This window comes from Alligator mississippiensis, chromosome 3 (genome assembly GCF_030867095.1).
Source record: "Alligator mississippiensis isolate rAllMis1 chromosome 3, rAllMis1, whole genome shotgun sequence".
Classification (NCBI taxonomy): domain Eukaryota; kingdom Metazoa; phylum Chordata; order Crocodylia; family Alligatoridae; genus Alligator; species Alligator mississippiensis.
Window position 1 is genome coordinate 1,700,383 of NC_081826.1, and position 27,369 is coordinate 1,727,751.

The 27,369-nt window shown below is 58.2% G+C and overlaps 1 protein-coding gene across 4 annotated transcripts in view; it reads left to right on the forward strand.

The window, feature by feature from the left end:
• PPP1R16A (protein phosphatase 1 regulatory subunit 16A) overlaps positions 1–27,369 on the forward strand; it is a 44,666-nt gene that overhangs the window by 14,331 nt on the left and 2,966 nt on the right. For 3 of the 4 annotated variants that reach the window (XM_006267337.4, XM_019490280.2, XM_019490279.2), the window contains exons 3-9: positions 16,739–16,809; positions 21,247–21,392; positions 23,218–23,321; positions 24,277–24,401; positions 25,689–25,814; positions 26,346–26,421; positions 26,890–27,019. In XM_006267337.4, the coding sequence (XP_006267399.1) occupies positions 16,739–16,809; positions 21,247–21,392; positions 23,218–23,321; positions 24,277–24,401; positions 25,689–25,814; positions 26,346–26,421; positions 26,890–27,019 (778 nt within the window). The remainder of the gene's footprint in view (positions 1–16,738; positions 16,810–21,246; positions 21,393–23,217; positions 23,322–24,276; positions 24,402–25,688; positions 25,815–26,345; positions 26,422–26,889; positions 27,020–27,369) is intronic. The other variant, XM_014604349.3, reaches the window with a different exon arrangement.

Sequence of the window (27,369 nt, forward strand, 5' to 3'; positions counted from 1 at the left end):
GCCTTGCATTTCTGCCTCTGCTCTGCATGGTCGTGCAGGGCAGCGATGGGGGAAGCCTGCAGGTGAGGCAGACTCCTCCTGTGGAGCCTGGGGCTGCTCTCCTCTCTAGGGCACGGGATCCAGGGGAGAGCAGGGGAGGTTCCTCAGCAGCCTGCTGGGATTTCTCACCTGCAGGTGTCCTGTGTTAAGCACCAGGGCAGCTGTCATCTGCTCTAGTTTATGGGCTGAGCCTTGGGCGCTTGGCAAGCTGACAGCGCTGCCCTGCTTTATTGCAAGGCGGCAGTAGCTGCAGAGGCAGGGGCTGCAGGCTGCTGCTGTCTGGGTGCAGTCGGGCTGTCTGGTGTGAGCACATGTCCCCTTAGTGCCAGTGTCCACGCCATGTCTCCAGTGTGCTGGGCACCCCCTGAAAGTGCAGCAAGGTAGCTGCTGTCGGGACCTGGCTCTGACGCCCTCAAGTACAGCCCAAGGGAAGCCCCGGAGCAGTTTTGGTGTCAAATCTCTGGCTTTGACTAATGTGGGTGGGAGCAGGTGGAGGGGCGCAGTTGGGACCATCCGTTCCCGGCCACCCTGGAGCCCAAGGGGCGATGTACCCCGAGGCCTTCATGTGTCAGACTTGCAGTGACAGGCCTACTATGGCTAGAGGGTCTATGGCTGATATTGCATTGGGGATCAGGAAGGAATTTTACCCCCTGGTCAGACTGGTCTGGATTGGGGAGTTTTGCTTTCCTTTGTAGCAGGGGCACAGCCTCTACCTGGGGTCTCTTGTGTGCATATAAACAACCTTTTACAGCAGCAGGGCATTGGCGGTTGCAGCTCCCCTGCTTTCCTTGGGCAGGGGCAATGCCTGGGGCTGTGTCGGGAGACTGTCGTGTTGCTCAGAAGTCAGACAGGGGGGTTGGACTAGGTGTGACCTCTGGAGCTCCCTTCCAGCCCCACGGCTCTGTGATTCTTCCCATTCCTCTTCCGGTTCCTAGGGAAGGAGAACAAGAGGGATGCATCTTCCAGCAAAGGCTTTGCTCCTGTTAGGGAGAGCACAGTGAGCTGTATCACTTAAACAGAGCTTGAGAGGCAACATATAGTGGTGGGGGGAAAGGGGGCTGGGATTCATCCTGCCCCTTTCCCATAGCAGCCCCTAAAGCCCCCGGCAAAAAAGCAGGAAGCACATTGACAAGCAGTGCCGCAGGTCCACGCACCAGGCCTCTGTGATGGCAGTCGTGGCAGTTTCTGCTCCTCTTCATCCAGGCAGGAATGGGACCAGGCTGTGCCCTTTTCATCCCAAAGTACCAGGGCATCTGTAGCATTCAGCTGAGATCACTCCAAGTCCTTCCAAGGGCAGTAGGAGGCTGCAGCTCCAAGGCTGATGTCAGGAGGCTTCTCCTTTGGGAGGTGGCCCTGTGGGCCAGGGAGTCTGGAGCACCCTGATTTCATCCTGCCCAGGTATGACTGTCCCCAAGTGCTGGCTCATGTGTGGGTCCAGCCCGGACTGTCACCCCTTTGCTCATTGGTGCCAGGATTGAAGCCTTGGCAGCTGCTCTTCCATGTGCAGCGAACATCTCATCACAAGGCACGAGCTGGGTCTAGCGTGGATCCTGGCTGCGAGGCCTCCCAGGAAGGCAGGGGGTGTAACAAGAGCGATAGGAGCACACTAGCCTGTGACTTGTGTTGCACCCCGTGGCACAGCCCTGTGGGGGTTGCCCAGCACGGTCTCTGGGTGGGGAAAGAGGGCTGTGAACTGTGCGAGGCGCTGCCTGGCTCTGCTTGCTCTCCCGTCTTGACCAGATAATGACACGGTCTGGCCCCAAAATGAGAGAGAGCTGCTAAAAATAGAGCTAATGGTAACCAGCTGTCTCCCGGGCGGCGTGCTGGGTCTGGGGGGGGAGCGGGAAGAGGGCTTGGTGGCTCGGAGCTGATGCAAAGCGCTGGCTCAGCATTTGTCCTCCCCTAGGATAGTGGTAGCTTTGTGCAGTGCTCTCTGTGGGGGGTGGTTTTGGGGGCTGCGGGCCCGTGGCTCCCCTGACCAAAGGCAGGTACAGGACTGAGAAGCACCAGATCCCTCTGCACAGGCCTCTACACGCAGCCTTCCCGTGGTAGCGGCATCTCGTGCAGCGCACAGCCGGGGGCCCTGTGGTGGTCCGGGGTTCCATATCCCGGGCATCCCATATCCATCCCATATCCATGCCCAGCTCTCCCGTTTGTTCAAGTCCTGCAGTAGCAAGGGGTCGTTCTCCATTCCCTCTAGCCAGTGCTAGCTCTTCTCTTCACACAGCTGAACCGGTCCAGATGAGACTGCTCCAGACTGAGGAAGCAACGCTGTCGCTTCCAAACAGGCTTGCAACCCGTGGGGTGGCGTCTGGGTCTACCTGAGCTCCAGCAAGGCCCCCGCTGTCTCCTGGGGGCCAGGAGGTTGGTGGTGGCAGTGTCAGGTCCCGCATTGTCCAGCACGGTAGATGCTGCAGCTGCTGAAGACTGAGCCCGTCACTTATCATCATGCTGGCATGCCGAGACCACACCAGCAGGACCTGGGCTCTGCCCTGCATGCCAGAAAGCCTCTTGGTGCCAATCAAAGTAATCTGTGAAGTCCAACATGGCTCAGTGTTGTGGCCTGAGCAGTGCTCATTTCCCTGGATGATTTGACAGAGCTGGGTTCAGTGAGCCCCTTGGCTCCTGCTGGGTGGAGGATAGACACCGAAGGAAGCTGGAGGTGTGAACGTTTGTGGTCACCCCTCAGCTGATTCGGTCTCATCAGTAGCCACAATGCTAATTGTTTGCAGGGCCCTGCACATGCCTGAGTCCCAGGGTTGCTGCTTCTCCTCCCTGCTCTCTGCAAAGCATCAGTAGCTCCAAACAATCGTGGAGGAAACGCACCTGAGAGGGCTGTGAGAGCCGAGCCAGTGTTGCCTGCCTGTGGGTGCAGAGAGCTGAGACGATGCCTTGGTTTATCCTGTTCACGCCCTGGACTCCACGGTTCTGGAGCAATGTAACTTGACATTCAAGAGCCTCTGTCTTAGGTTTTAAAACCCTTAGCTAGCTCAGCTGCCAGGGCAAGCCCTTTGAAGTGGGCTTGAGGCCTGACAGTTTGGGGCCTAATTCCCTTTGGTCTTCTTCAAAACTCCCATGGAGCCAGAAGACGCATCCTTCTGCTGTTTCTTGGAGAGCTTTCTGTGCAGAACGCTCAATCGCTGTTTAAACCAGTCGCTGCACTTCCTTTGCAGCGAACTATGCATATTCTTGTGCGGTTGCTCTTTGTGATCAGGTACCGTGGAGCAGCACTGGCCCGTGTGGCATGTTGTGCATCCGCGTGGGCAGGTTAGCGCAGCATCATAGACAATGAGTGAAGGGACCTCAGGAGGCCTCATCTAGTCCAACCCCCTGCTCCAAGCAGGACCAGTCCCAACCACATCATCCCAGCCAAGGCTTTTGTCCAGCTGAGTCTTCAAAACCTCCAGGGATGGAGAGTCCACCACCTCTCTGGGGAGCCGGTCCAGTGCTTTACTAGGAGTGGGAGGCGAAAGACTCTGCAATAGGCTGTGATCAGAAAGGGTGGCAATCCCGTAATTCAGTTAAAACGCATCCCCCTACCCTCCTAGACATTAGCACATCAGCTCTGCCACGCAGTAAAACCCAAGGAGCTGGGTCAGGTTTGGTGAAAGGAGCTTTTACAGTTTCACTTGCTGTATTATCGCGGGTCTCGTGGAAATAGCTGATGCTGAGCTGCTTGTCAGACACCCTGCTGCATCTGCCCCAGGACATGGAGGCTTGAGAGCAAAGCTGTTGCTGTCCATCCCCGAGGTAAGCACACCGCCGTTCGAGGCACCGTGCTCTGGGAGCGGGGTGCTGGCCGGGAGTGTTGGGTAACACACCTAGGGCAAGTCCCTTTACCTCTTGTTGCCCTCCCACCTTCTCCTGGCTCTGTCTAGACTGTAATCCCCTTGGGGCAGGGACTGTCTTATTTACATGTATGCAAAGTGCCGAGGGCTGATCCTGGTCAGGGCCTTTAGGTGCTACTGTGGCACAAACAATAGTCCCGCCCGATTGAGGATTTAATTGTTCTCTAATGAACTTTGGGGGCACGGGGCTGTTCAGTGCGACTCCGCACCTTGTCTCACGCTCTCAGGCGCTCCTTCAGTGGGATTCAGCTGGTCTCACAGCCCTTGTGCCTCTGTGCATCTGTCTCCTCCTCCTGTTCCTTGTCTTGGCTTCAGAAAAATGGCCAAATCCTTGATTTTCCTCCCTCTGTTCCCAGAGGAACCATGTTGCACCCTGGTCCTAGTATTGCAAGGTGAAACCAGGCTTGTGCCTTCAAAGGGGAGGAGGCAGCAGCAGTCTGAGGGTCAGTGCATCGATCACAGCCTGTCAAGGGGAAGGGCTCTCCCTAATCCCCCTTGCTACTGTACTGATACCTCCCGGCAGGCCCTCCGCTCGGGTGATGCAGACTAGCACAGGGACCCAGGTCTGGAATCCACAAACCTGTGGTCACACTTGCCCCTGGTTTTAGGGGTCTGGAAATGCTCCATTAATCATTTTCTCCTTCTCTGTGTTTTTCCAGTCGTCTTCCTTGTGCTGAGCCCATCAAGGTTCTTTGGGTAAATCCAGTATCTTTTATTCGACCAACTCAAATAGTTGGAAAAATTCTTCTTTGCAAGCTTTCGGGTGCAGATACCCTTCGTCAGGCTGAGGGAGCGTCTGCAGTTGGCCTGTGCTCTTCCTGGGTGGAGCGGTAAAGCAGCTAGAGGCCAGTAGGTATGCAAAAAAGCCTGTCAGTGAAAATGTAAATTGAGATAGTCGATGAGTGGGGGCTGGGGGGATGAATATAGCTGGTAAAAAGTGAAAAGGTTACCTGAGGAGTCAGATGTCGGGCAGGTTATAATGGGTCATAAATCCCATGTCTATATTTAGTCCAGGGGTGTACTTGGTAGCTGTGTTGGTCTGGGACAAGAAAACAGACAAAAAACTAGAACTCTTGCTTCCAAAACGATACCTTTTATTAGACCAACTGGGAGGTTTTACGTTTCTTGTCCCGGCGTGGTCTGGATCCATTTGGTACGTTTTGGGCGGTAGGGAGGTTGCTTCTGGTGATGAGGGTGGCGAGGTTCGGTCCTTGTTTAAAGGCTAGGATGGATGGTTCTGGGAAGACCTTTTAAAGAATTGGGTGGTCTTCTAGTGTGGGTTGCAGTTGTTTGAGGATTTTCCATGTAGGCTCCAGGGAGGGATGATGTGTCACAACCAGCGGTGTGCGATTCATGGGGGTTTTCCTTCTGTACTGCTGCAGATCTTCACAGGGTATCTGGGTGGCTCTTTCCAAAGTGCATTTCTCTCACTGAAGGAGTGTCCTTGTTGAGTGAAAGCCCTCTTGAGATTTGAGGTGATGATCATCTCAGTGCAAATTCAGTGCTACCTAAGAGTGGCTGTATATCACAGCTTTCTTGGTGTGTTGAGAGTGATTGCTGGTTCTGTGCAGATATGTATGATGGTCTGTGGGTTTCTTGTATATGGTGGTCTGCATTTTACCATTCTGGATAGTGATCATCATATCTGAAAAAGAAATGACGGTGCTGGAGTACTCAAGAGAGATTCTGATGGGAAGGGTGATGCTAGTTGAATTTCTGATGGAACTCAGTCAGAGATTGCAGGTTCTCAGTCCAAATGATGAAGATGTCATCGATATATCCTAAGTATAGCAAGGGTTTGATGGTGCAGTCCTTGAGGAATTCTTCTTCCAGGTGGCTCCTAAAAGGTTGGCATACCGTGGGGCCATGTTGGTGCCCATAGCGGTGCCCATGGTCTGGAGGAGGTGTTGGGTATTGAAAGTGAAGTTGTTGTGTGTGAGGATGAAGTGTATAAGGTCGGTAATATCTTTGGGTCTGTACTCTGAGTTGTCGTCTTGCTTTTGTAGGTATGTGGCAGGCTTGGCTGTCATCCTGGTGTGGGTTGTGGGTGTATAAGCTGGGAACGTCCATGGTGGCTAGGAGGGTGTTGCTGGGAAGGTGGTCCATGTTTGTAAGTTTTAAAGGAAGCCTGTAGTGTCTTGGACAAAACTCGGTCTTTGGGTGACGAGAGGTTTTAGGATGTATTCGATGAAACCTGATGTTTCCTCAGTGAGGATCCCATGGCTGGATATGATAGGTCTGCCGGGGGCCCTTGTTTGTGGATTTTAGGGAGCATGTAAAAAGTCCCTGGGATGGGTAGCAAGGCAACCAAGGTCTGTAGTTTTTCTTGTAGTTTTGATGGAGATGATTTGAAGGCAGTTTTGTGCTAAGCCCACACGTATAACTAGTGCAACGTCAGTGCTAGGGCTTCTCAGCGGGGTTCCTCCTCAAGCAAACCAGCTGTGCACATCCTGACTTGTGGCTTGCGGGCTCTGCAGCCGCTGATGCATCTTGGCCTGTCCTACCCCCCCCTTAAACCAAATCCTAGCTCCCAGTAAGAAACTGGTGGCTGTCTTTGACGGCACAGTGTCGTCACCAACTTCTTTCTACCATCTGTGGATCCACAGCCCTACCAGAACCAGCTCTGACCCCTGCCTGGACTGGTGTGCTTGCTGCCTGCCAAAGCCCTGGAAACCAGATATTGCCCTATGACAGTAATAATTTATTACCGGGCATCAATTTGTAATAGAAATGAAGTGTTGAGCGGTCTGCCGGGCCCCTGCTGTGTGCGGCACTGGCAGGCTTTGCAGGGGGGCAAGGCTGCGCCTTCAGGGTGCGTGGCCACAGGGAGCACTGCATAGAGACCTGCCCGAGCCAGCTACGGGGGGCACGCCTGACTGCTTTGGGAGCCCCCGATGCTCCCTGATGCCATCAGGGGCCCAAGGGCCTCAGTCTGGCTCTGTGCTGTGCTGAGAACAGCCAGACCAAGCTCCTTTCCTGCTCCCCTGATCGGCTCTTGCTCCCTTTACTTTGCTGCACTTTTGCACTGCTCTAAGCATCTGCTTTGAGCAGGCCAGCTCCTCTCTCTCTTTCTCTTGCAGGCACGTGGGATAAATCAACCCTTCTCTGCCTTTTTGGCACTTGGTCTCCGAAGCTGTGGCCGAGACCCCAGGGAGAGCCCAGCCTGATGGCTGGGGAGGGATCTCTGCAGGTCTCCTGGGATGGGGCTTTCAGCAGCACAGCGTCTCCTAGCGTCAGGCCCTGCTCCTGCTTTTCATGGCTTTTTTCCCTTGAAGGTGTCCTTTCCGAGCGCTGACCGCGCCGTGCAACAAGACGACAGGGCGTGCTGACCCTGGGAGCAGGCGTACTGTGCGCGCCGGGTCCGGCTGGCCAGGACTCTTGCTGCCTTGTTTGTTCAGCTTCCTCTCCAATTCTGACTCAAGTGGTTACAAAACTCCAGTTCCCATCAGGTCAGACCCGCCGCCTCCCTGGCTCTGGACGTGCCCTGCCGGAGAGTGCAGCGAGATCCCCGTCACTGCTTCCCCGGACCCCTTGGTGTGCAGGTGGGGACAAGCTGTTTACTGTTTCCACAGGCCGGGTCCTTTCCTTGTTTTCACCTGGCTCTTTCTGTCGGCCCCCAGCCGCCACTCCTTCACCCGTGTGTTGTGGCAACGGAGGCAGCTTCCTGGTCCTGACGGGCGAGGCCTGTGCCCTCGTCCCTGCACAAGGAGTGGCAAGATCCCCATCCCCGCTCCTGCCTGGGGCTGCTCGTGCAGCAGCAGGGGACGAGCGGCTTCCTTCCAGGAGCCGCGGACCGCACTCTCGTGGGGTCCCCCGAGAAGGAGGCAGCTGCGGGTCAAGACATGGGTCGGGGCTGCAATACCCATCTTTGTTCCAGAGGAAGCCCTTCTTGCCAGCCTCTGTAAAGAGGGGTCGGTTCCTGCTCACACTGAGCCAGGACTGCTGGCTTCTCCTCTTAGCTGTTGGTGGCTAGCTGCACAACCCTACAGGAGTCACTTTTGGCCTCTGTGCCACCTATTTCCAGCCTCCGTGATGGCTGTGGAGGCTAAGCTGCCCTGTCCCGTAGCGGCCGTAGCAGGGCCTGTACCTGCGGTACTGCTATCCAGCTCTGCCTGCCTGGAACAGGGCTGAAGGGGGAGATCACAGTAGCTGGGGCCTTCTTTCACCTGCCAGCAATGTGGCAGAGAAGCAGGGTCTCCACCTGGGTAGTTCTCTCTGGGGCTGCCCTGCCAGCTCTCCACATCGGGGTTGGAAACAGAAGGTCCTTTTCTATTTCCTCTGCATCACCTGCCTGCTAACAGACTTGGTGGATGTTGCTGTCAATTAATGACCAGTTAGCTTGTAGAGGAAACGGGGTCAGGTTATTATGGACTGGGGGGACGGGTGGTGCTTTCCTCTGTAGGGGGCACAGCCTCTTCTTTGGACCTCTCAAGCATAGTTTAACACCCTTTCCAGCAGCAGGAAGCTGACAGCTCTTGTCTCATTGCCTTCCCTGGGGCAACGTCAGGGCTGCCTGCGTAGTTTTACTAATCAGTTAGGCAGGGATTTGTCTGGAGTGGTTTGGATAGGGCTGATCCGGGGTTGGACTGGATGACTTCCAGAGGTCCCTTACAGCCCTGCTTTTCCATGAGTTTAGGATTGGCCTCGAAGGGGCCTCCTGGGCTGTTGTGCAGTCTCCTGCCCTAGTGACCACTTTGTAACCCCCCTCCCTAAACCTGTCACCTGCATAAATCCGCATCCCTCTTCCCCCCAGCTGGGTTTTTGGAACACCCTGAAGGCAATTAGTGCTTATCTAGCATCAGGGATGTGCTGGCACTTTATGGGTCTGTCTGCTTCTTACCCTGGGGGCCTGATAGTCAATGGCCTGGGAATGTGGTGAGCAAGCCCAGGGGATGGAGCGATAAGGAGCTGAGGGTAAACAACAGAGAACAATGCGGGAGAGAAACCACTTTGGGGGAAGATGCTAATTAACAGAGTGCAGGGCAATCCACATCCATTTGGTTAATGGGCGAAAGCAAGTGCCGGCAGTTTAAGGTAGATGGCAGGGTAGATTTGCACCTTGCAGAGTAACCCAATTGTGTGCATGTGCATGTGTGTATACATGCTCATACACATGCACACACCTGATGGCGTTGAAGGTGGTTCAGAGACCTGAGCCTGGCTATCAGTGCTCTGGGAGGAGAGGGGCTGTCCTGGCTCCTGGGGGAAGGGTGCGCAACTAGGAGTAGCGATGCAGCTACCCCATGGGCAGCAGCTTCAGTCAGCAAGAGACTCTCCCAAGGGGCAAGGGGAGAACCTGTCCTGGCATTGTCTGCCCCAGAGTGATGGTGGCAGAGCCCCTCAGCATCGGCTTTGCCACCTGCAGCAGGGTTTTCTGCCCCCAGAGTTACCCCAGCAGTGCGGGCTTCGGGGCACAGTCCCGTCACTTCCGGGGGTGGACCGTGCAATGGAGGCAAGGCCTGGGCACGGGGGTGTGCTGGGCAGGCTGGTTCCCTGGGGCTCTGCCATCTCCAGAGCTGCTTTGTGCTGCAGGTGTCAGAAAGGCGCTTCAGTGAGCTGTAAACAAAGTGCCCACGGAAGGGCCTTGCTGAAAGGCCTCACAATAGGCTTGTCAGGCCTCCAGCTCCAGGCTGTAAAGCGATCCCGAGGTTCCCTCCCGCAGCACGGCACAATTAGGTCAGGCCTGAGGATTTTCACCTTCCTATGAGACCTGCCCCGGGCCCCGGCTTGCATACGGAATAGGCGCTCCATAGCAGGGCGCTTCCTGTGCTGCCCGAGTCCAGGTCAGTCTGTCAAAGGGCAGAGGGATCCCACAGAACAAGCGCGAGGAAGCCCCAGGAGGAAGGGGCTTTCTTCTCCAGCTTCACGAGACTATGCAAAGCGTCCGCCTGGGCTTCCAGCTGCCGCCTCTTCCACTGCTGATATGCTGGTGAGCCCATTAACACCCCCTGAGGCTTAAACAAATCCTTAGCCTGTATTTATGTGCAAAGTTTACCTGTCCTTGCAGCCTCTTGTTGGTCGTTGAGGTGCCCTGGGCAGCTACAGTGCAAGAACATCCAAATGTTCCCCTCAGGCCGTGGTTCCCAACTCTTCACTCATGTATTTTTCTGTAGTCAAGACTAGACTAGAGCAAATCTTCTGTTGCAAAGACCTCAGACAGACCCCAGCGGGTCCAAATGCTTCTGACACTATAGAGTCCTCTTTGCAGTCTCTGGGTTTGTCTTCTGAATCATGTTTCCACACCCTTGAAAGGATCTCAAGGCATCCCCAGTTGAGAATCGCTGCCTAGGGGTGCCATAACAGCTGGGGATGGTCCCAGGTGCCACCCAGCCCCAGAGATGAGGAAGAGGGATTGTTTAATGGATGGAGCGCAGGATTGGTGTGAATCTTGGCCCTCTCAGGGCCTCGCTTCATTCATTTGGAGCTGGCCGTCCTTAGCCACGGTACTGCAGGGCCGTGAATGCAAGGGATGCATATAAAGCATGCAGAGGCCCCCAGGTGAGACGCCATATATATGCAGTTATCCCTAAGTCTGAACTCCAGGGCAGTTCAGTGCTCTGTCATTGGAGTGCCCCACGGCTCTGTTCGGTGGCTTTTCAGGAAAAGGGATCAGAGGCGGTCGGCTCTATTGTAAGCATCATGGGGGAGCGGGGCAGAGACGTAACCGGGAAGAGCACAACCTCCGCGGGTGGTGCTCAGGCATGTGAGAAGTGCACAGCTGAAATGAGTGTTAATGTAGATGTACAGGGCACAGGTTCATCCCAACCCATGGCCAGGCTGTGGCAGCAGATGGGCTGCATGGAGCCCGAAGGTTGGGTTCACTGGGTTCATGGTTTTGCCTGCAGCGCAAAACCTTCAGTAGAAACGAAGGGCTGGGTGGCAAGTTCGCAGTCAGGCTCTGTCCTCTTGTGGATCCCTTGGTTCCTCATCTCTGGGGCTGGGTGGCACTAGGGACCATCTTTGGCTGGTTATGGGGTCCCTAGGGCAGTGATTCTCAACTAGCAGTGATTGTTAGAGAGGCTAGATGGGCTTTTCTCCGTGGTCATGAGGGCCAGGTCTAGGAGCAATGGGAAACTGAGGCTGGAGATGAGGAGGAACGTTCTGGCTTGGGGTGATCAGGCATCGGAGCAGGCCCCGGGAGAAACTGAGGCATCTCCATCCCTGGAGCCTTCCAAGATGCTTGCTGGGATGGTTTCGTCAGGGATGGTCCTGCCTGGAGCAGGGGCTGGACTGGATGAGTGGCTCTCCTATGACCGTGGCATCGCCACCAAAGATGAATGCGACCATCTGCCCTAGCGAAGGGGCACTTGGTGTTCCTGGCTGGGGGAGAAGCTGGAAAGGGCCCTTTGCCAGCAGCCAGGTCTAGGACATCTTGGCCCCAAGCTGAAAACCCATCCGCTCTCACCTGCAAGGCTGACCTGGGCTGGCAGTATCGTAGGGACAGACTAAGCTCCAACTGATGCGATGGGAAACTCTGCAGGGAGCCGAGGGGAGTTGGAGGCAGCAGCGGCAAAATCACCCAATGGCCGTGGCTCTTGCCAGAGGCAACAGAAAGGCTGAGGTGGTCCCAAAAGCACAGACGGGGAAACAAGGGGTGGTTGGAGCAAGTGCAGGTGCTGGGACACGTGCATGCACCCAGCCAACTCTGTCTGCTGCCCAGCTGTGGGCAGGCTCTGTCTGGGAGCCAATGGCCGCATCCAGCTCTGGCCAAGGGAAGTAGGTGGACGCTGGCAGAAGGGACTTGCTGTCTCCGCTCCAGCAGGGTGGAAGTTGGGAGCTTCCCTGAGGAGACCCAGCATTGAATCCAGACAAGTGGCCCTTGTACCTGTCATAGCCCTCCCTCCCAAAGGGATCCTGGACCAGTCTGCCCTTTTCCCCTCTTGCTGCTCCATGCATCAGGGGGTTTTGAAGCCTCCCCCAGGGGCTCTGGGTGCTGCTGCAGCCCGGGCTGGGGCTGGGGACTGGGCTGTGCCAATGCTCCTGCTGGGACTCAAACCTGGAGGGTCCTGGCTAGAGGGTCTTGCCCCCGCGCTCAGGCTCAGACATGCTGCACTGGGGGCAATACCCTGGTCAGACTGGTATGGCCTAGGGGGTTGCCTTCCTCTGTAGCGAGGGCACGGCCTCGGCCTGGCGTCTCTCGAGCGTATGTTAACAACCTTTCAGAGAAGCAGGACGTTGGCCGCCGTGGTCCCCCTGCTTTCCCTGGGGCAGGTTCAGGTGCGATGTCTTGTGCTGTGTTGGACTGTCGTTTAACTAAGAGGTCGGACAGCGCGTTTGTCGGGGCTGGTTTGGCCAGGGCGGATCCTGCCTCGGGTGGGTTGGACTGGATGTGCCCTCTGGAGCTCCCTTCCAGTCTGACCTCTCTGACTGGTGGGGGTAAGCCACGAATAAAAGTCGGGTCTCCTCTGCTGAGGTCCGCGTGGTGATCTCCCAGCTTCAAAAGGATGTTTGTTGGGCACCCAATCCTCAGTCAGTACCGGGTTTTGGCAGAGTCTTCCCTGCACCTTAGCTCCTGTTATTTTGGGCACCGGTGTGGGAGGACGCCAGCCCAGCCTCCTGCTTTTGTTGCTCTTTGTGCTCAGGCTGCCCAGGTCTGCGCGCTCTCGGGGCTGTTGCCGGCCAGCAGCCTCCTGGAGCTGGGTGCGATGCAGAAAGAACGACTGGAATTTGGGTTCGGTGGTGAAAGCTCGGGGGGTCGATTGTCTCTGAGGACAGCAGCTAGCGAGTCTGGGCAGCCACTAGCCCGGCTCGTGAGATGGTAAGCTATGCCTTACGTGAAGCTGTTGGCCCCGAAGTCACTACACATATAAGTACCCCATGCTTATAGCTGGGGTGCCCCCACCCCGGTCCAATTCTTCTCTCTCTCCATTGAGATGTCCCCTTTTTTCTCCCGTCTCGACCAAGGCCGGACACCTTTAGCTGATCCCTCGCCAGCTGCAGCTGCCCCCTGCCACGGTGGGGCACCTAGGGCTCGCTCCCTGCTGCTTTCTGCTATCTCCAGCTCACTCCCCGCTGAGTCCAGCTGGCCTCTTGTTATCTTTACTACCAAGTTCTAACTTTTTCCTCCTCGGTCTGTTTAGCTCCTGTTTCTTGCATTGAATCAGCGTCCTTGCTCACCGCCTCTCTTATCAGGTCACCCAACGGTCAGGGAAGCCTGCTACCCCCAAGGTCTTTTGCGGTGCCTTAGCTTAACTATAGCTTAGCATGACTACGGCCTTGCTAGTGTGACCAACACTGCCACAGTTCCTGGGGGAAGATGGGAGAAGAGCGCTCAGTGTTTCAAGGATAATCCTTCTCTGCACCATGGATGTGCATTGCCGTGTTGTAATGGGCCTGGATGTTAGCACGGTGCAGGAAAACGTATCTGCACTGAGCTGAAAACGTCCTTTCGTGGAGCCCCAAATCAGGCCTAGTCTCGAGGCAAAGGCACCACCCAGAACTGAGATAGAGAGTGACATGTAGGGGCTAAGCGGGGCGGTGGGAGGCAGCATTTCCCTGGCTTTTCCTTGGAGAGTATTTAACACAGTCTGTAATTCAGGGAAACGGCAGGGGCTTCCCTGGAGAAACCTTCAATAGAGGGTCCTCCTGCCAGTGGCTGCCAGCTTGGTGCTGCCAACGGGTGAGGTAGCCAGCGTAACTCTGTGGACTTTGTTACTGGGAGGAAAGTTTCGGGGAAGCAGGGAGGACGGTCCCTGCCGCGGTTCCAGGGTTCCCGTTATGCTGGGTTATGCCGTGTAACTCGTTAGTCATCTGAGTCTTTCTGCTAACCACCCCCCGGGTGAGGGCAGCCAGTGACCCGAAAGACTGCGGAAATCCTGGCAGCATCGTGGACTCGGCATGTGACTTGCCAGGCCGCTCGGACAAGCACCTGTTTTAACCATCTGGAAAATGCGCTGGCAAACTCAGACCCAGGGGCTAAGCTGCTGGAGCCCAGGGTGCCAGAGCCCAGGCGTCTGCCCTTGGCTCTTTGCACCTACCCCACTTCTTGCTACATGTCAAGGGGGTTTTAAGCTTCCTGCAGAGGTGCTGGGTGCTGCTGCAGCCCGGGCTGGGGATGGGACTGGGCTGTGCCAATGCTCCTGCTGGCACCAACCCCGCGGGGTCTTGCCTGGTTAGAGGGTCAAACCGACGCTGCACTGGAGCAGGATTTTCCCCCTGCTCAGACTGGTGCAGAATGGGGGGGTGGGGGTTGCCTTCCTTTGCAGCAGAGGCACAGCCTCGGCCTGGGGTCTCTGGAGGGTACGTTAACAACCTTTTACAGCAGCAGGTCGTTGGCTGCTGCAGTCCGTGGCTTTACCCATAGCAGGTTTGGGGTGTTATATCTGGTGCTGCGTCACAGTTGGCGATAATCCTATGTAGGGTTTACATTTATGGACGTGTATGGGGTGGTCTGGACAGGGCTGGTCCTGCCGTGGGCAGGGGTTGGACTAGATGTGACCCCTGCAGGTCCCTGCCAGGCCCACGGCCGTCTGATCCCACGACCCCATGGCACCACAGCTCTCTGTTTTGAAGCACTTCCCCCTGCAGGCATGGGCACGGCTGGGCTGAGGAGAGGAGGAGCCTGCAGCTCACCTGGCGCTTCTCAGCCTCTGTGCAGCCTCCAGGGATCTGCATGTGTTTGTGCAACTGAGACAGTGATGAGCTGGAGAGAGGTGTGGGAAGGCTGTTGCAGGCCCCAGGACCTGTCCTGGAGATGGCAGTGGTCACACGGCCACCGCAGTGAGGGCTGGCTTTTAGGACGGCCATACCCAGAAGAGGGGAGGCCAGGCCCAGGATCCCAGGACAGACAGGAGGAGCTTTTCCAGGTTGTATTTGCTGACGGTGCCCACGAGGCCTGTGTGTACAGCTCATCGACGGTCTGGCTGAAGTGCCTGGGAGCGGGGCGGTGCAGGCAGGCTGGCTGGGCCCCAGGCAAACCTCACCTGAGCTCTCTCAGGTTGACTTTTGCTTCCCTTTCTTCTTGGCTGTAGTCCAAGCAGCTCCCGCCGACCACACGTGCAGACCCTCCTGGCACTGCCCAGTGGAACCAGTTCTGGAGGGTTGCCCCAGGAGCCAGAAATGTTTCCAAAACACAGCACGAGGAAATACCGCAGGCTGGGGCTGCCCAGCAGAGCAGCCTCAGAGCTCCCCTGTCCCTGGCACAGGCTCATCCCCGCCACCTACGGCAGATCTGGCGTGGAAGGAGGACTTGGGGAGTCGGACGGACGGATCAAGGGATGCATTTGCAGCATGCGCCTGCAATCCGGGAGATCTCAGCCCTCCTGGTCAACTCGGTTCTGGTCTGACCGTGAACACTGCCTTGCGTTTGGGTTTGTCACCTCTCAGTAACATTAGACTACTTGAAGTTCAAAGGTAGCAGCAGCTCTTAGCCCAGAAAGGGAGCTGGTGGCTGTGCACATAGCTCTTCCTGCCTCTGCTGGCTAGTGCTATGTGGCTCAAATGCTTCTGGAAGTGACTCGCTGAGCAAATGTAGCAGCTCCTGTGTCCGTAATGCTGCCTTTCCACGTGTGTTTGGTGCACGTGCCTGCCATAACATAGTGAGCAGGTTTCAAACAGGCTCGCAGACCCTGGGCCCTTCCTTCCCAATGCTACGTTCAGCCTTCGGTCGGGCGCCCACCCCGGGCTGGCTGCCGGCAGCACTTGCTGTGGATCTGTGATTGTTGGTGACACTGTGCTCTTGGTAAACTGGTCTTGTCTTTAAAGTGCTCCATTTCATCTTTCTCTGCTCATTGCTGACACTTGCTTTTAAATCCTGGCCTCACCCCCATTTTTACACCGCCCAGCTGGGCTTGGAGACTAAGTGAAGCTAGAGCCAGGCGCAGGGGCCTGCTTGCAGCATGGTTGGGTCAGGGCGGCCGTCAGCAAGGATGGGAGCTTAGCCTGCAGTTGGGTTAAAGCTTTGGATGGTCCCAAGTTTAACTGCCCTTCTTGAGGAGCCCTTGTCCCATGCAGGAGGAGCTGGGTGACCCCAATGGCCCCATTGGTGACATTCTGGGTGCAGCCAGCCCCTCCGAACCCAAAGGACACGGCCAACTCTCCTGCTGGGTGACACGACCTGTGAGTCCACGGGTTCCAGCTTGCAAAGTTCCTTTTACCTCCCCCTTTGCTTGAGGTGGGTCACAAATCTCCTGCCACCCTTTCTGGAGTCCAGCCTCATTCCCTGGATCTCGCGGCCTCTGGGACTTTGCTCCACAGGCTGGGTTTCTGCTGCAGAGCCCTGGGGCCTCTTGTTCGCTGGAAAGATCCAGTCCTTTAGTCTAGCAGGTTCTTACTAGTGAGAAGCAGGAAGGACCGACCGGTTCCTGTGATGTCCTTCCAGAAGCAGGAAGCATCTGTCCAGCTTTCTCTGTCTCTTCACTCTTCACTCTTCTGTCCTCTGTAACACTCCTCTTTGCCTTCTCCCATCGCATTTAAACACCACCACGATCCCTAACCACCCTGAACTTCTCTCTTGAGCTTCTCAGTCTCTACTCGGTCATTTCTGACGTGTACGACAATCGATCCCCATTCAATATAGGGCCCCTCTCCTGGTACCTTGGGGTAAATTCTGCATCTAGTTTGCCCTGGAGCAGGAGCAGGGAGCACCTGTGCAGTGCAAGGTATTTTACTCTCTCAGAGGAGGCTACTTGCTGCTGGGCTCTTCAGGACTGCGGGGAAGACTTCCAAAGGCACAAGCAACACCCAGGTGCATTAGCGCCCCTCGCAAGCCATGGAGGGTCAGGCCTGGGCCTCTCCATAGATAGCTGCAAGCAGTCAGGGCCCATCTGCAGCCCCTCTTGAGGTCTGGCGAGCCTAGGGCACTGCCAGGGATGGTGCTGAGCCTCCTGTCTAAAAGCTCTTTGTCTTTGCAGTGCGGCACGTCCTTCAGAGTGGCGTCAGCCCCAACCTGTGCAACGAAGACGGCCTCACAGCACTGCACCAGGTAAGCAGCCTGCCCGGCCCTGCAGCTGGTGCCCGTCCAGCTCGGAGCCTGCCCCCACAGCTCTTCCGTGTCAAACGCCCTTCGCTTTTCTTCCTGCTGAGCCTGCCCTTCTTGCTGCCTGTCCTGTCAGAGCTCCCTTCTTACCTTCTCTTCCTGCGTCTGGACCTGCGGCGCCCATGCAGGTACCAGCAGGGCAGGGCCCAGCCAGCCCATGGCAGCAGCATTCAAGAGTCTGCTTTTAGTCCTCTTCTCTCTCTCCCTCCCTCATACGCTTGCAAATTCTGGCCCTTTGCCATCTCTCTTGTCCCTGACCTGGAGAGTCCACCTCTCTTCTCCATCTCTTCCAAACCTTCTCAGACGTATTCATGGCCAGCTTATGCCCTCTCATCTCTGTGCTACAGCATCTTTCGTGTCAGCTGGTGACTGCTTCGGGGGGCCCAGAAGACTGGGTGCACCACGGGAAGGTGACTGGGCCAATGTTTCCCTGGTCTTGTGCTGGGGAGCTGGGCGGAGAGGGCCCCGCAGTCCTGCAGGAAGCTCTGGGGGGGCAGGGGGGAGCAGCCACAGATGTGTGCATATATAAAATAAGGGGGTTTCCTTCCCTTGAGGTGACCTCTCCTCCAGGGCTTCTCAGAGCGCTTTAAGCTTCATGCCTGCCCTGTGTGTGCTAGCAGAGTGTGAGGGTCCCACTGGTATTCAGCTTCTCTTATGGCACCAAGCCCCTCATCTGGGTTTGGCAATTAATTCCCTTCCTATTTTATCACTGGGGAAACTTGGGGACTGAGGAGCTGTGGCTTGTCCTCTGCATATTAGCTGTCGCCCTAGGAGTAGGACCCGGGAGTCCGGATGCTGGGTCTTGTGTCTTCATCCCAGACCCCTCCTTTCCCAGCTCCTTGGGGCAGGTTCCCTGATCTGATAAGGAGCTGCTCTGCCCTCATTTCAGACTCAGGGAGCAGGACTAACAGCTTGGTTGATGACTGCCCATTGAGAGCAGCTTGGCAATGAATAACGGAGCCAATGGTCAGTAAACCTCCTAACTGCCCTCCAGTCCAGGCCCTGATGACTCATTTACCCACCACAAATCATTCTCCCTTGCTGCAGTTACCAGCTAAGGAAATCACTCTCTCCATGTCCTTCAGGCAACAAAGAGGGAGCTAATTGAGCAATGACCCACATAGGAGCAGGCACTGCCCAGGGCTAAGGTCTGGCTCTGGGGAGCTGATGACCAGAGAGCAGTGGCGTTTCCTGGCTCAGGGGCATTCTCTGCATTCCCCTCTGCTCTGAGCCTCAGGACCAGACTGGCTGGTGCCATCTTCCCCCCATGACTTCGCTGGTCAGGGCTCTTTGGGCTCTACTTAGAGGACCGCTTGGCCTTGGCCCCCTCTCAGGCAGGGGCTGGACTAGCTGACCTCAGGAGGTCCCTTCCAGCCCTGCTTCTCCGCAATTTTATCATTTGTCAAAGGCAGCGCAGGCTACACCTTCCCAACCACCCCCTAGGAGCCTGCGGGCAGCAGCACAGCGTCGGGCTGACCTCAACCCCAGATTCAAAAAGGGATCGGATATGTTCTGGAGGAAAGAGGCATCGAGTGAGGGGCAGACCTGCCTGGACCCTCAATGCTGGAGCCTGCAAGGGGAGAGGAGCAGGGGAAAGCCCTGCTCAGCCCCAGTCACTCTCCCTTCAGCCTCCGCTTTCTGCCACCATGGGACACAGGAGACCAGGCGAGATGGACCTAGGTCTGACCCAGTCCACGGCAGCTCTAATGTTCTCACGCCCTTCTGCCAGTGACTTGAACTGCTCCAGAGAGAAACCAGGGCGGTAGAAACCTCTGCTGTGTGAGCTGTCCTAACCGTGTATTCAGGTCTGTGTGGAAGGGGCAGAGATCTCTGCCAGGGACGTGATGAAACTGGCTTAACAACCAGCCATCTCTGTGGGGATCCTGTGTTTAGCTCTGGCCGTTGCCTCCAGGTAGACAGAGCAGCGACTGAGGGGTGCAGAGAGACACGAGAGAAGGAAGTTCTGGGGACCGACTGGCTGGGCAGCAGCAGAAAAGGCCCTGGGGGGTCAGGGGACAGTAAGATGACTAGGAGCCAGCAGCGTGCCCTTAGTGCCAAGAAGGCGACCGGCATCCTGGGCTGCATCTGTAGGAGCGGTGCCAGCAGATGGAGGGCAGTGATCCTTCCCCTCTATTCAGCACTGGGGAGGCCACATCTGGAGTCTTGTACCCCACTACAGAAACGATGTGGACAAGGTGGAGAGGAGGAGGAGCTGGACTATTCTCAGTGGTGGCAGATGACAGCAAGCAGCAGTTTGCCAAGGTGGCAGGTGCAGCAAGGGAAGTTGAAGTTGGATATGAGGACAAACTCTCACTAGGAGGATGGTAAAACACGAACAGGTTACGCAGAGAGGTTGTGGGATCTCCATCCTTGGATGCTTTTAAGGCCTGGCTCAACAAAACCCTGGCTGGGATGATGTAGTTGGGGCTGGTCAACAGAGCAACTTGCAGCAAGGGAAGTTGAGGTTAGGTATTACGAAAATGTTCTCACTAGGAGGGTGGTGAAGCACTGAAATGGGTTACCCATGGAGGTGGTGGGATCTCCATCCTTGGGGGTGTTTAAGACCTGGCTGGACAAAGCCTTGGCTGGGATTTCATAGATTTCATAGACATTAGGGCTGGAAGGGATCTTGGAAGATCATCGAGTCCAGCTCCCTGCCCCAGGGGCAGGAAGTCAGCTGGGGTCAAAGGATCCCAGCAAGATAAACATCCAAATGTCTCTTAAAGGAGTCCAGAGTAGGTGCTTGCACCACCTCCGGCGGCAGTCTGCTCCAGACCTTGGGGGCTCGGACAGTAAAGAAGTTCTTCCTTATGTTCAGCCTGAAATGGTCTTGCAGGAGTTTGTGACCATTTGACCTTGGGGCGCTCTGGTGAACAAGCGTTCCCCCAGCTGGGGCTGGTCCTGCTTTGAGCAGGGGTTGGGCTAGATGTGATCTCTTGAGGTCCCTTCCAGCCCTCGTTGTCTGTGGTTCTATGAAGTCCTTTTCCCCTGGCAAGGCATTAAAGGGGGAGTTGTGGCCCCAGAGGTAGTGGGAGCCGAGAGCTCAGCCAGGGCTTGGACACGTGCATGGAGGAAAGGGGCGTCCATGGCTCTGGGGCAGGGAGCGAGGGGCACGGCCTCGGCATCAGCCCTGCCTGGACCTCAGTGCTGGAGGCTGCAGGGAGGAAGGAACAGGGGAAAACCCTGCTCCAACCCGGTCACTCTCCCTGCAGCCTCCGCTCTCTGCCCTGTGGGACACGGGACCAGGCAGGACGGACCTGGGTCTGCCCCAGCTTGCAGCAGTTCTGATGTGCTTATGCTCTTAAGTGGAGGTGGGAAGGCAGTCGTGTGAGCATTGCAAGGGCTGGAGAAAGGAGAAAGCAGAGAGGGTGTGACAGGCACTGCAGTGACGAATGGGTTAGAGAAGGGGACTAGGGCGAGGGGCTTGAAGGAGGACAAGAAGATGGTTTGTTAATTAAGAAGGGTAATAGCTTAAAGTGGAGACCGTTCTTGGTGCATAGACGCCTCGCAGCAGGCAGTGCTGGGGGTTATGAGCCCTTGGCTTCATTGGGCACCTGAGCGAGCACGGGGCATGTCGACAGTCACAGCAGACTGGCTGAAAACCCCAGCAGGGATGTTCGCTCTCCCGCGCCGAGGCCTGAGCCAGCCACCGGCTGCTGGGGTTCAGCAGAGGCCTTGTCCCCAGTAGCACTCGCCCTCCCCTGCCCGCTGCCCCCAGCTGGACCCGGCTCCCCGGGGTGGGGGCGGTGAGCGTGCTGCGTTCCTTTGTGCAGCGTGGCAGGGGCGAATGGGGTCATGGGCTCCCGCGCCGATCTCTGCGTGACTGCCCTGCAGTGCTGGAAGGTGCGCTGTCACACCATGCACGCTTTGCCTGGTGGGACACATGGCGTTTACCAGGTCTGGAGCAAATGCGCAGCTCCGTGTCCCAGAGGAGCCTGAGGGCCGTGGCTGGCCCAGTGCCCTTCCTCCTTCCTTTTTTGTCCGCATGAGCTGCACGTGTGGAACGGGCTCCTGAGGGCACCAGGGTAAGGGCAGCTAGATCGACACGGGGCTGTGAATGGTCCTGTGAGCAGGGCGGGGGCTTGTCTGTGCCCGTGAAGCTCCCAGCCCCGAGTCCTAGTCGGGCCTGCCCAGCTCTTGGCCCCTCCTGCTCAGAATTTACCTTCCAACCCTCTTTGCCCCCTTTGTTGATGCCTTTATTGGGGGTGGTGGGGGCAGGGACTGGCTGAATCATGGGCCCCAAACTGCTCTGTGTCTTTAGAGGAGCCTCCAGTCTTCACGTGCAGCTTGAGAGCAGAGCAGCTTGTCCTGTCCAGCTGTGGGGAAACCCAGAGGCTCCCGTGAATCATGCCCATGACCATGGCCTCCCCACTCTCCCTGCAGTGCTGCATTGATGACTACGGGGACGTCGTGAAGCTGCTCCTGGCTGCCGGCGCCAGCGTCAACGCCTGTGACAGTGAGCTCTGGACGCCGCTGCATGCCGCCGCCACCTGCGGGCACCTGCACCTGGTGGAGCTGCTCGTCCAACAGTACGTGGGGCACAGGGTGGGGGACCTGGCCGCAGCAGGCAAGGACGCCGTGAGCTAGCTCTGGCCAAGAAACCCCTTTGTGCTACAGCACCTGGGGAAGGAGGCCTTGCCAGGGCTGCTCAGGGGGTCTCCAGACCAGGAGGGGACGGTCCAGAAAGGGTGCAGTGAACACACTCCTGGGACTGCCCCAGCCCAGGTTCCTGGCCACGGGCCTTCCAGCCCGACACGAGGGCACCCCCTGCTGATCCAGCACCGGTACTGCCTCAAGCGGGACCCCTGGCTCGGGGATTACTCACAGCAGCGGTTGGCACCCTGTGGTCTGCAGAGATGAGGGGCGCAGGGGTGTTTTGGTGGTGGGAGGCTTCCCCTGAAGTAGTGAGATGCGGTGGCCCCCTTAGCAGCCTGCGTCCCTGCCCCACACCCAGTGGAGGATGCACCGTGGGGCTGTGTGATGACTTGTGGTGCTTCCTCGTGGAGCTGTGAATGTTTGATAGGGCCATGTTGACTGTGCAGCCTGAGCACTCGGGACCATCCTGTTGGCCCCAGCTGGGTCCTGCCCGCCGGACGGGCCAGACTGAACAAATAACACGTGGCGCTTACTGCTGTCACGGCTGTACCGCTGAATGGCTCGTTCTCCTTGCACCCTGGCAGTCAAACCATTTCCCAGGCCCTCGGGCTGGGGTTTGAATCCCTGCTGCAAACAAGCTGCAGCCCATCGGCCCCTCCAGGCTGTCGGCCCTCCCCTGCTGGTAGCAACTCCAGCGAGTCTCTTTGAAAGCTGGGGGCAAGGTTGGGATGCACTGGGGGGGTGGGGAGAGGGAGCAGGCCTGGCACGTGTGTGCAGGAACACAGAGCAGGGCCAACAGGACCTTCACTGTGACTTGTTTCACCTGATCTGCAGCACCTGGGACTGGCCGTGCACGCCAGCCCCCCACGGCCTCTGGGAAAGGAGTTTTCTCCAGGGCCCTGTGCTGCCTCCATCTCCTTCTAGCAACAGCTCCACATGAAGCAGGCTCCTCCCTGCCCCAGAGCTCAGCTCTGTGTGCAGCTGCGGCCCCCACCCCTCTGAAAGGATATAGAAGAGCCAGAAAAGGCACAGAGAAGAGCGAGAAGGATGATGAGGGGTAGGGAGGGGAGGGGGCTTCCATGGGAGGAGAGAGCAAATAGGCGGGGACTTTTCAGCTTCTCAGGTCTTTTCAGGAAGGAGATGCTGGAGGGGAGACCCCACAGAGTCTACAGGGTATAACTGGTGCAGTCTTCGGGGACTGGTCATGTACCACCTCCCAGCACTAGGGCCAGGGGATGTGCAGCAAAGCTGTTAGGCGGTAGGTTTGCCTCCCATCGGAGTGTGCAGTTCACGTGGGGAGCTTCTTGCCACAGACTGGTGGGGGCTGGGAACTTCACACAGCCCCACAGGGGATTGAACCAGTCCTCAACAGGGCGGGCTGGAAAGGCCCATCAGCAAATGGCAGCAGTGATGTCCTCCTGCCCTAGCTGGTGCCCCCGCAGCTCACGGTGCTGGAGAGGAGCTGCTGGCCAGATGGAGACCCCTGGCTTCTGCCCCAGCCCCAGCTGCCAGCCACGGGGGAGCAGCGATAGTGTTTCAGGCAGCATCCTTTGCTGGCAGACGAGGGGCAAGAAACCCAATCACCCTGGCAGAGGCGGGATCATGTCCATTGAGAACATTTTGCAGGTGCTGCCATGCGTCGCCTCCCAGGCTCTCTCGGTTGCTGCCCCCCCGGGCTTTGGGCATGGCAGGGGCTGCAGAGGCAGCCTCAAACACCAGCTCGTTCCCCCCTGCTAACTTGTCCCTGTGCCTCCACAGTGGTGCCAACCTGCTGGCAGTCAACGCGGACGGGAACATGCCGTACGACCTGTGTGAGGACGAGCTGACACTGGACTATATCGAGACGGCCATGGCGGAGCAGGGTGAGTGTCCCAGGCCCCGGGCTGTCATGCCCCCATACCCTGTCAACCCCCACTTCTAGAATTCAGGTGCCTCCGTTCTGAGATCCGGTGGCTGGCTGCTTCCTTCCTCAGCTGTCTCCTGGGCCTGGTGTCCCTCCCGTGCTCCCCTTTCCTGCAGCTGCTGAGATCTCTGGAGGGATATAAGCCCCTTGCCCATAGCCCCCTGAATCCTGCTTGCTGCTGCTCACACTGCACGACAGAGGTGCATGACGGCTGATGAACAAATAGCTTTGATTTGTCCCCTGAGACACGGCCGTCTGCGCGAGCCATGACAGGAGCCCAGGAGGGGCACCAGCAGGCTGGGCGCTGAGGGGCATGAGTGCCAGTTGAGGCAGGAGCTGCCTGTCTGCACCCCAGGTGCCAGCTGCATCATAAAACAGCTTTCAGCCCTTCCACTCCTGACCCGGCAGGAGCATGGGTCAGGAGTGGAAGGGCTGAAAGGTGCAGGTTGGGGAGGGAGCCCTGAAGGAATTGGGGGATGAGGGGAGGTCGGGTGGCACATGGGAGATGGCCAGGGAGGAAGATGAGGTCAGAAGGGCCCTGTGACGGACTGAGCTGCGCTGAGCGTTGGCAGTGAGCAGGTAAATGCGATGGGCCATAAGGGGGGAGAAGAAATGTGGCAATGGGGCAGAGCCAGGGGCTGGTGCAGAGGGTGGGACAGTTGGGAGAGAGGCCAGATACGTACAGACTTGGGGCAGAGCCGGGGGTAGGAGGGTATGTTTTATTGTCCCAGAGCAGAGCTGGCTGGGGCCAGGGCCACAGACGTGGCTGCCTGGGCACCCCCGGCAGGACCGGTCCCTGCCCCACCAGACCAGTGCAGCTCTGTAGAGACTGCTGTGCCCATCGGTGTGGAGGGCTATACCCAGGCCTGTCTGCCCCAGCCCCAGCCTCCTCATGATGCACCCCCTCCCGGCAGGGATCACCCAGGAGAAGATCGAGGAGGCCCGGGCTGCCACGGAGCAGAGCATGGTGGAGGACATCCGGAGGCTGCTCAAGGCCGGTGCCGACCTGAACGCCCCCCTCGACCACAGCGCCACGCTGGTACGGTGCCCGGGAGATCCAGGGAGGGAAGGGGTAGGGCAGTGCATGCGACCTGCACACCCATAGGCATCTTCTCATCCGGAGGCAGCTCCGTCCACAGCCTTCAGGGCCCTTGGACATCTCATGGCTGCAGAGGGCCAAACAGCCACAGCAGCAGCAACTGCCCCCTGTCCTCTGCCAGTGCCCAGACCAGGCTCCCTCTTGTGGGGTGGCAGCCTGGTTGCTCTACCATGACTGGCAGGCTCCATTGCTGACCTTGGCTTTGTTAGGAAAGGCTGCACCCACGCAGAGGCTGTGGCTGGGGTGTGTGGCCTGGCTTTCTGGGAGCGCACTGCCCAGGGCTCTACGCTCTGCAGCCAGTGCACAGGCCAGGCTGGGGACTCTGACTGAGACCCCAGGTCCTGTGTGGAGCTGGTCCTGGCAGCTGGGCAGCCCCGGCCCCCACCCTACTCACCGGTCTGCTTTGGGTCCTTCCAGCTGCCATGGCCAGTGGGGATCTGAGGTAGCCCCTGAGCACCGGGCTCCAGCCTGCCGGGTGTGGGTGTGACCGTGCGTGAGGCTGTGTCCCCGCCTGGGTGGGAGCTCTGTAGCTTTAGTGCCAGGTTACCTTTGAACCCAGGATTGCAGCAGGTGGAAAGGTCCCGTTCCTGTCCGTGCAGTAGCAGGGGGGGGTCAGGCAGAGCCGAGGGGCCTGGTCTGTGTCTGCGTCCTGTCTCACTGCCAGCTGCGGGGCTTTCATTTCTGACCGTGCTCCCATCGCTCCGTGAGCTTGGATAGAGAGGCACCCGGGGGTCCAGCTAGCACGGCTGGTTTCCTTTGGGAGCCATGCTGTGGAGGGCAGCCTCCTTGAAGGATCTCCATGCCCGGCATTGGCTACATGTAGGGGGTGCATGCAGGTGCACGTGCACCCCCTGAGACTGGCGGTTCACCCCCTGAAGGAAGCACTGTTGACGCTGCCAGCGGCACCTGCGGGCGGTCACCACTCCTTCCCCCCTTGCCACCAACACCGCCACTGGCATCTGCGGGCGGTCTCTGATCGCTACTGGTCACCGCTGTCGGTGGTGTCTGCAGGTGGTCACCAACTGCTGGCCGGCGCTCACTACCCTCTGCTTGCTGCCAACACCGCTGCAGCTGCCTGCAGAAGCTCCCTGCTTGTAGCTGCCATGTCCCTGCTGCCACTACCACCTGCGGGTGGTCACCGTCCCCCCCAGAGTCTGGGGGCTCACGTCATTCATGGTGCCTGGAGAAAGGTGTCAGGTCCCAGCGCTGATGTTCTCTGCCTTGCAGCTGCACATCGCCTCTGCCAACGGTTACCTGGAGGCTGCTGAGCTGCTTCTGGAGCACAAGGCCAGCATGAGCGCCAAGGACCACGATGGCTGGGAGCCTCTCCATGCTGCTGCTTGCTGGGGGCAGGTGAGACCCTGAACACTGCGGGGGGGGCAGGGGACCAGGGTGGGGAATCTCACCCCTGCTACAGTGGGGCCCAGCGCTTCCTGGTGGCTGCTGTCTTCACGCTGCCCGTCAGCAGGTGGGGGCCAGAGGGGTTTTGCCCTCCTGGCACCCCTGGGGCAGGAGCCCCCAGCAGCTCCCTCTCCTTTGCACCTGACATTCCTGCCAGCGCGTCCCAGTGTGTAGGGAAAAAGCACCCCTGCCTGGGAATGGGGGTGTGTGCTGGGGGAGGAAGGAGGCAGGCAGGGTGCTGGGAGCTCAGAGACGTTCCCTGCCAGGCATATGGAGCCGCGGCCCCCGCTGAGCATGCCTGGGGCCGTGGGAGCCAGCAGACTGAGGCCAGAGGCAATTCTGACCCGCAGCATGTCGGCTCCTAGCGCACGCATCCTGCGTGGTGTTGAGGTTGCAGAGGTTTGCCCCAGCTCGGGTGTAAGGTCACTTTGGGTGCCAGCTTTGTCCTGCATCACTACTGGTGCCTTCCTGTGCCACCCTCAGGTCCAGCTGGTGGAGCTGCTGGTGGCCCACGGAGCTGATCTCAACGGGAAGTCGGTGCTGGATGAGACGCCACTAGGTGAGCCGGGAGGGCAGACCTCTCTGCCGGCTGTGCTGCTCCCTGGGGTGGGCCGTGCTTTTTGTCTGCCGCCAGTGCCAACATCAGCCGCCTTCCTGGAAATCCCACAACATCCCAGAATGCCAAGCTCCCTGCTCCCCCCCAGCCCCGCTTGTGGGAGATTGGTGATGATGCTCTGGTCATGGCCGGTCCCTCCCCACACCTTCCTTCGCTGCCTCCCAGCCCTGGGCAGAGGAAAGACTCCTTACACCCTCCTAGTGACCTCAGGCTTGCCCTTGAGTACCTGGGTGATGGTTCAGCTTCAGGCTGCGGTGTCCAGGCCTTGCAACGGCAGCAACTTCCCTAGGAGACGCAGGGAGTGGCTGATCTCCGGGTGCTTCCCCCGCTGCTCAGCCCCTGCAGGGGGAGGCACCTGTTGGGCAGCCTGGGGCCGGGAGCCTTGACCGCGACCCCTGCCTCCCCTGGCAGACGTGTGTGGGGACGAGGAGGTGCGCGCCAAGCTCCTGGAGCTGAAGCACAAGCACGACGCCATCATGAAGTCTCACGACAAGCACAAGTCGCTGCTGCAGCGTCGGACCTCCAGTGCCGGCAGCCGTGGGTAAGGTCCAGGGTGGGGGGCTGGAAGCCGGGCGGGTGTCCCAAAGCCAGGATGCCATCCCTGCTCTGCTGGGCAGCCCAGCCACAAGTCTCAGCCTCTGAGCTCCAGGCTTCCTGCCATGCCGTCCCCAGCTCCCCCTGTGCCTGCTAACGAGCAGCTTGGCAGTCCCCTGAGAACGCCTGCCCAGTGCGTGAGGGAGGGGAGGAGGGTTGCTGCTTCTTGACCCCCTCTCCCACCCTCAGCCCTCGCCAGCACTGGCCATACAGCCCTCTGCCCCCACCAGGGAGCTGCCCGCAGGTCCTTTGAGCAGGCTGTCCTCTCCTGCCTGTTGCCCTACCAGCCACGGTGGT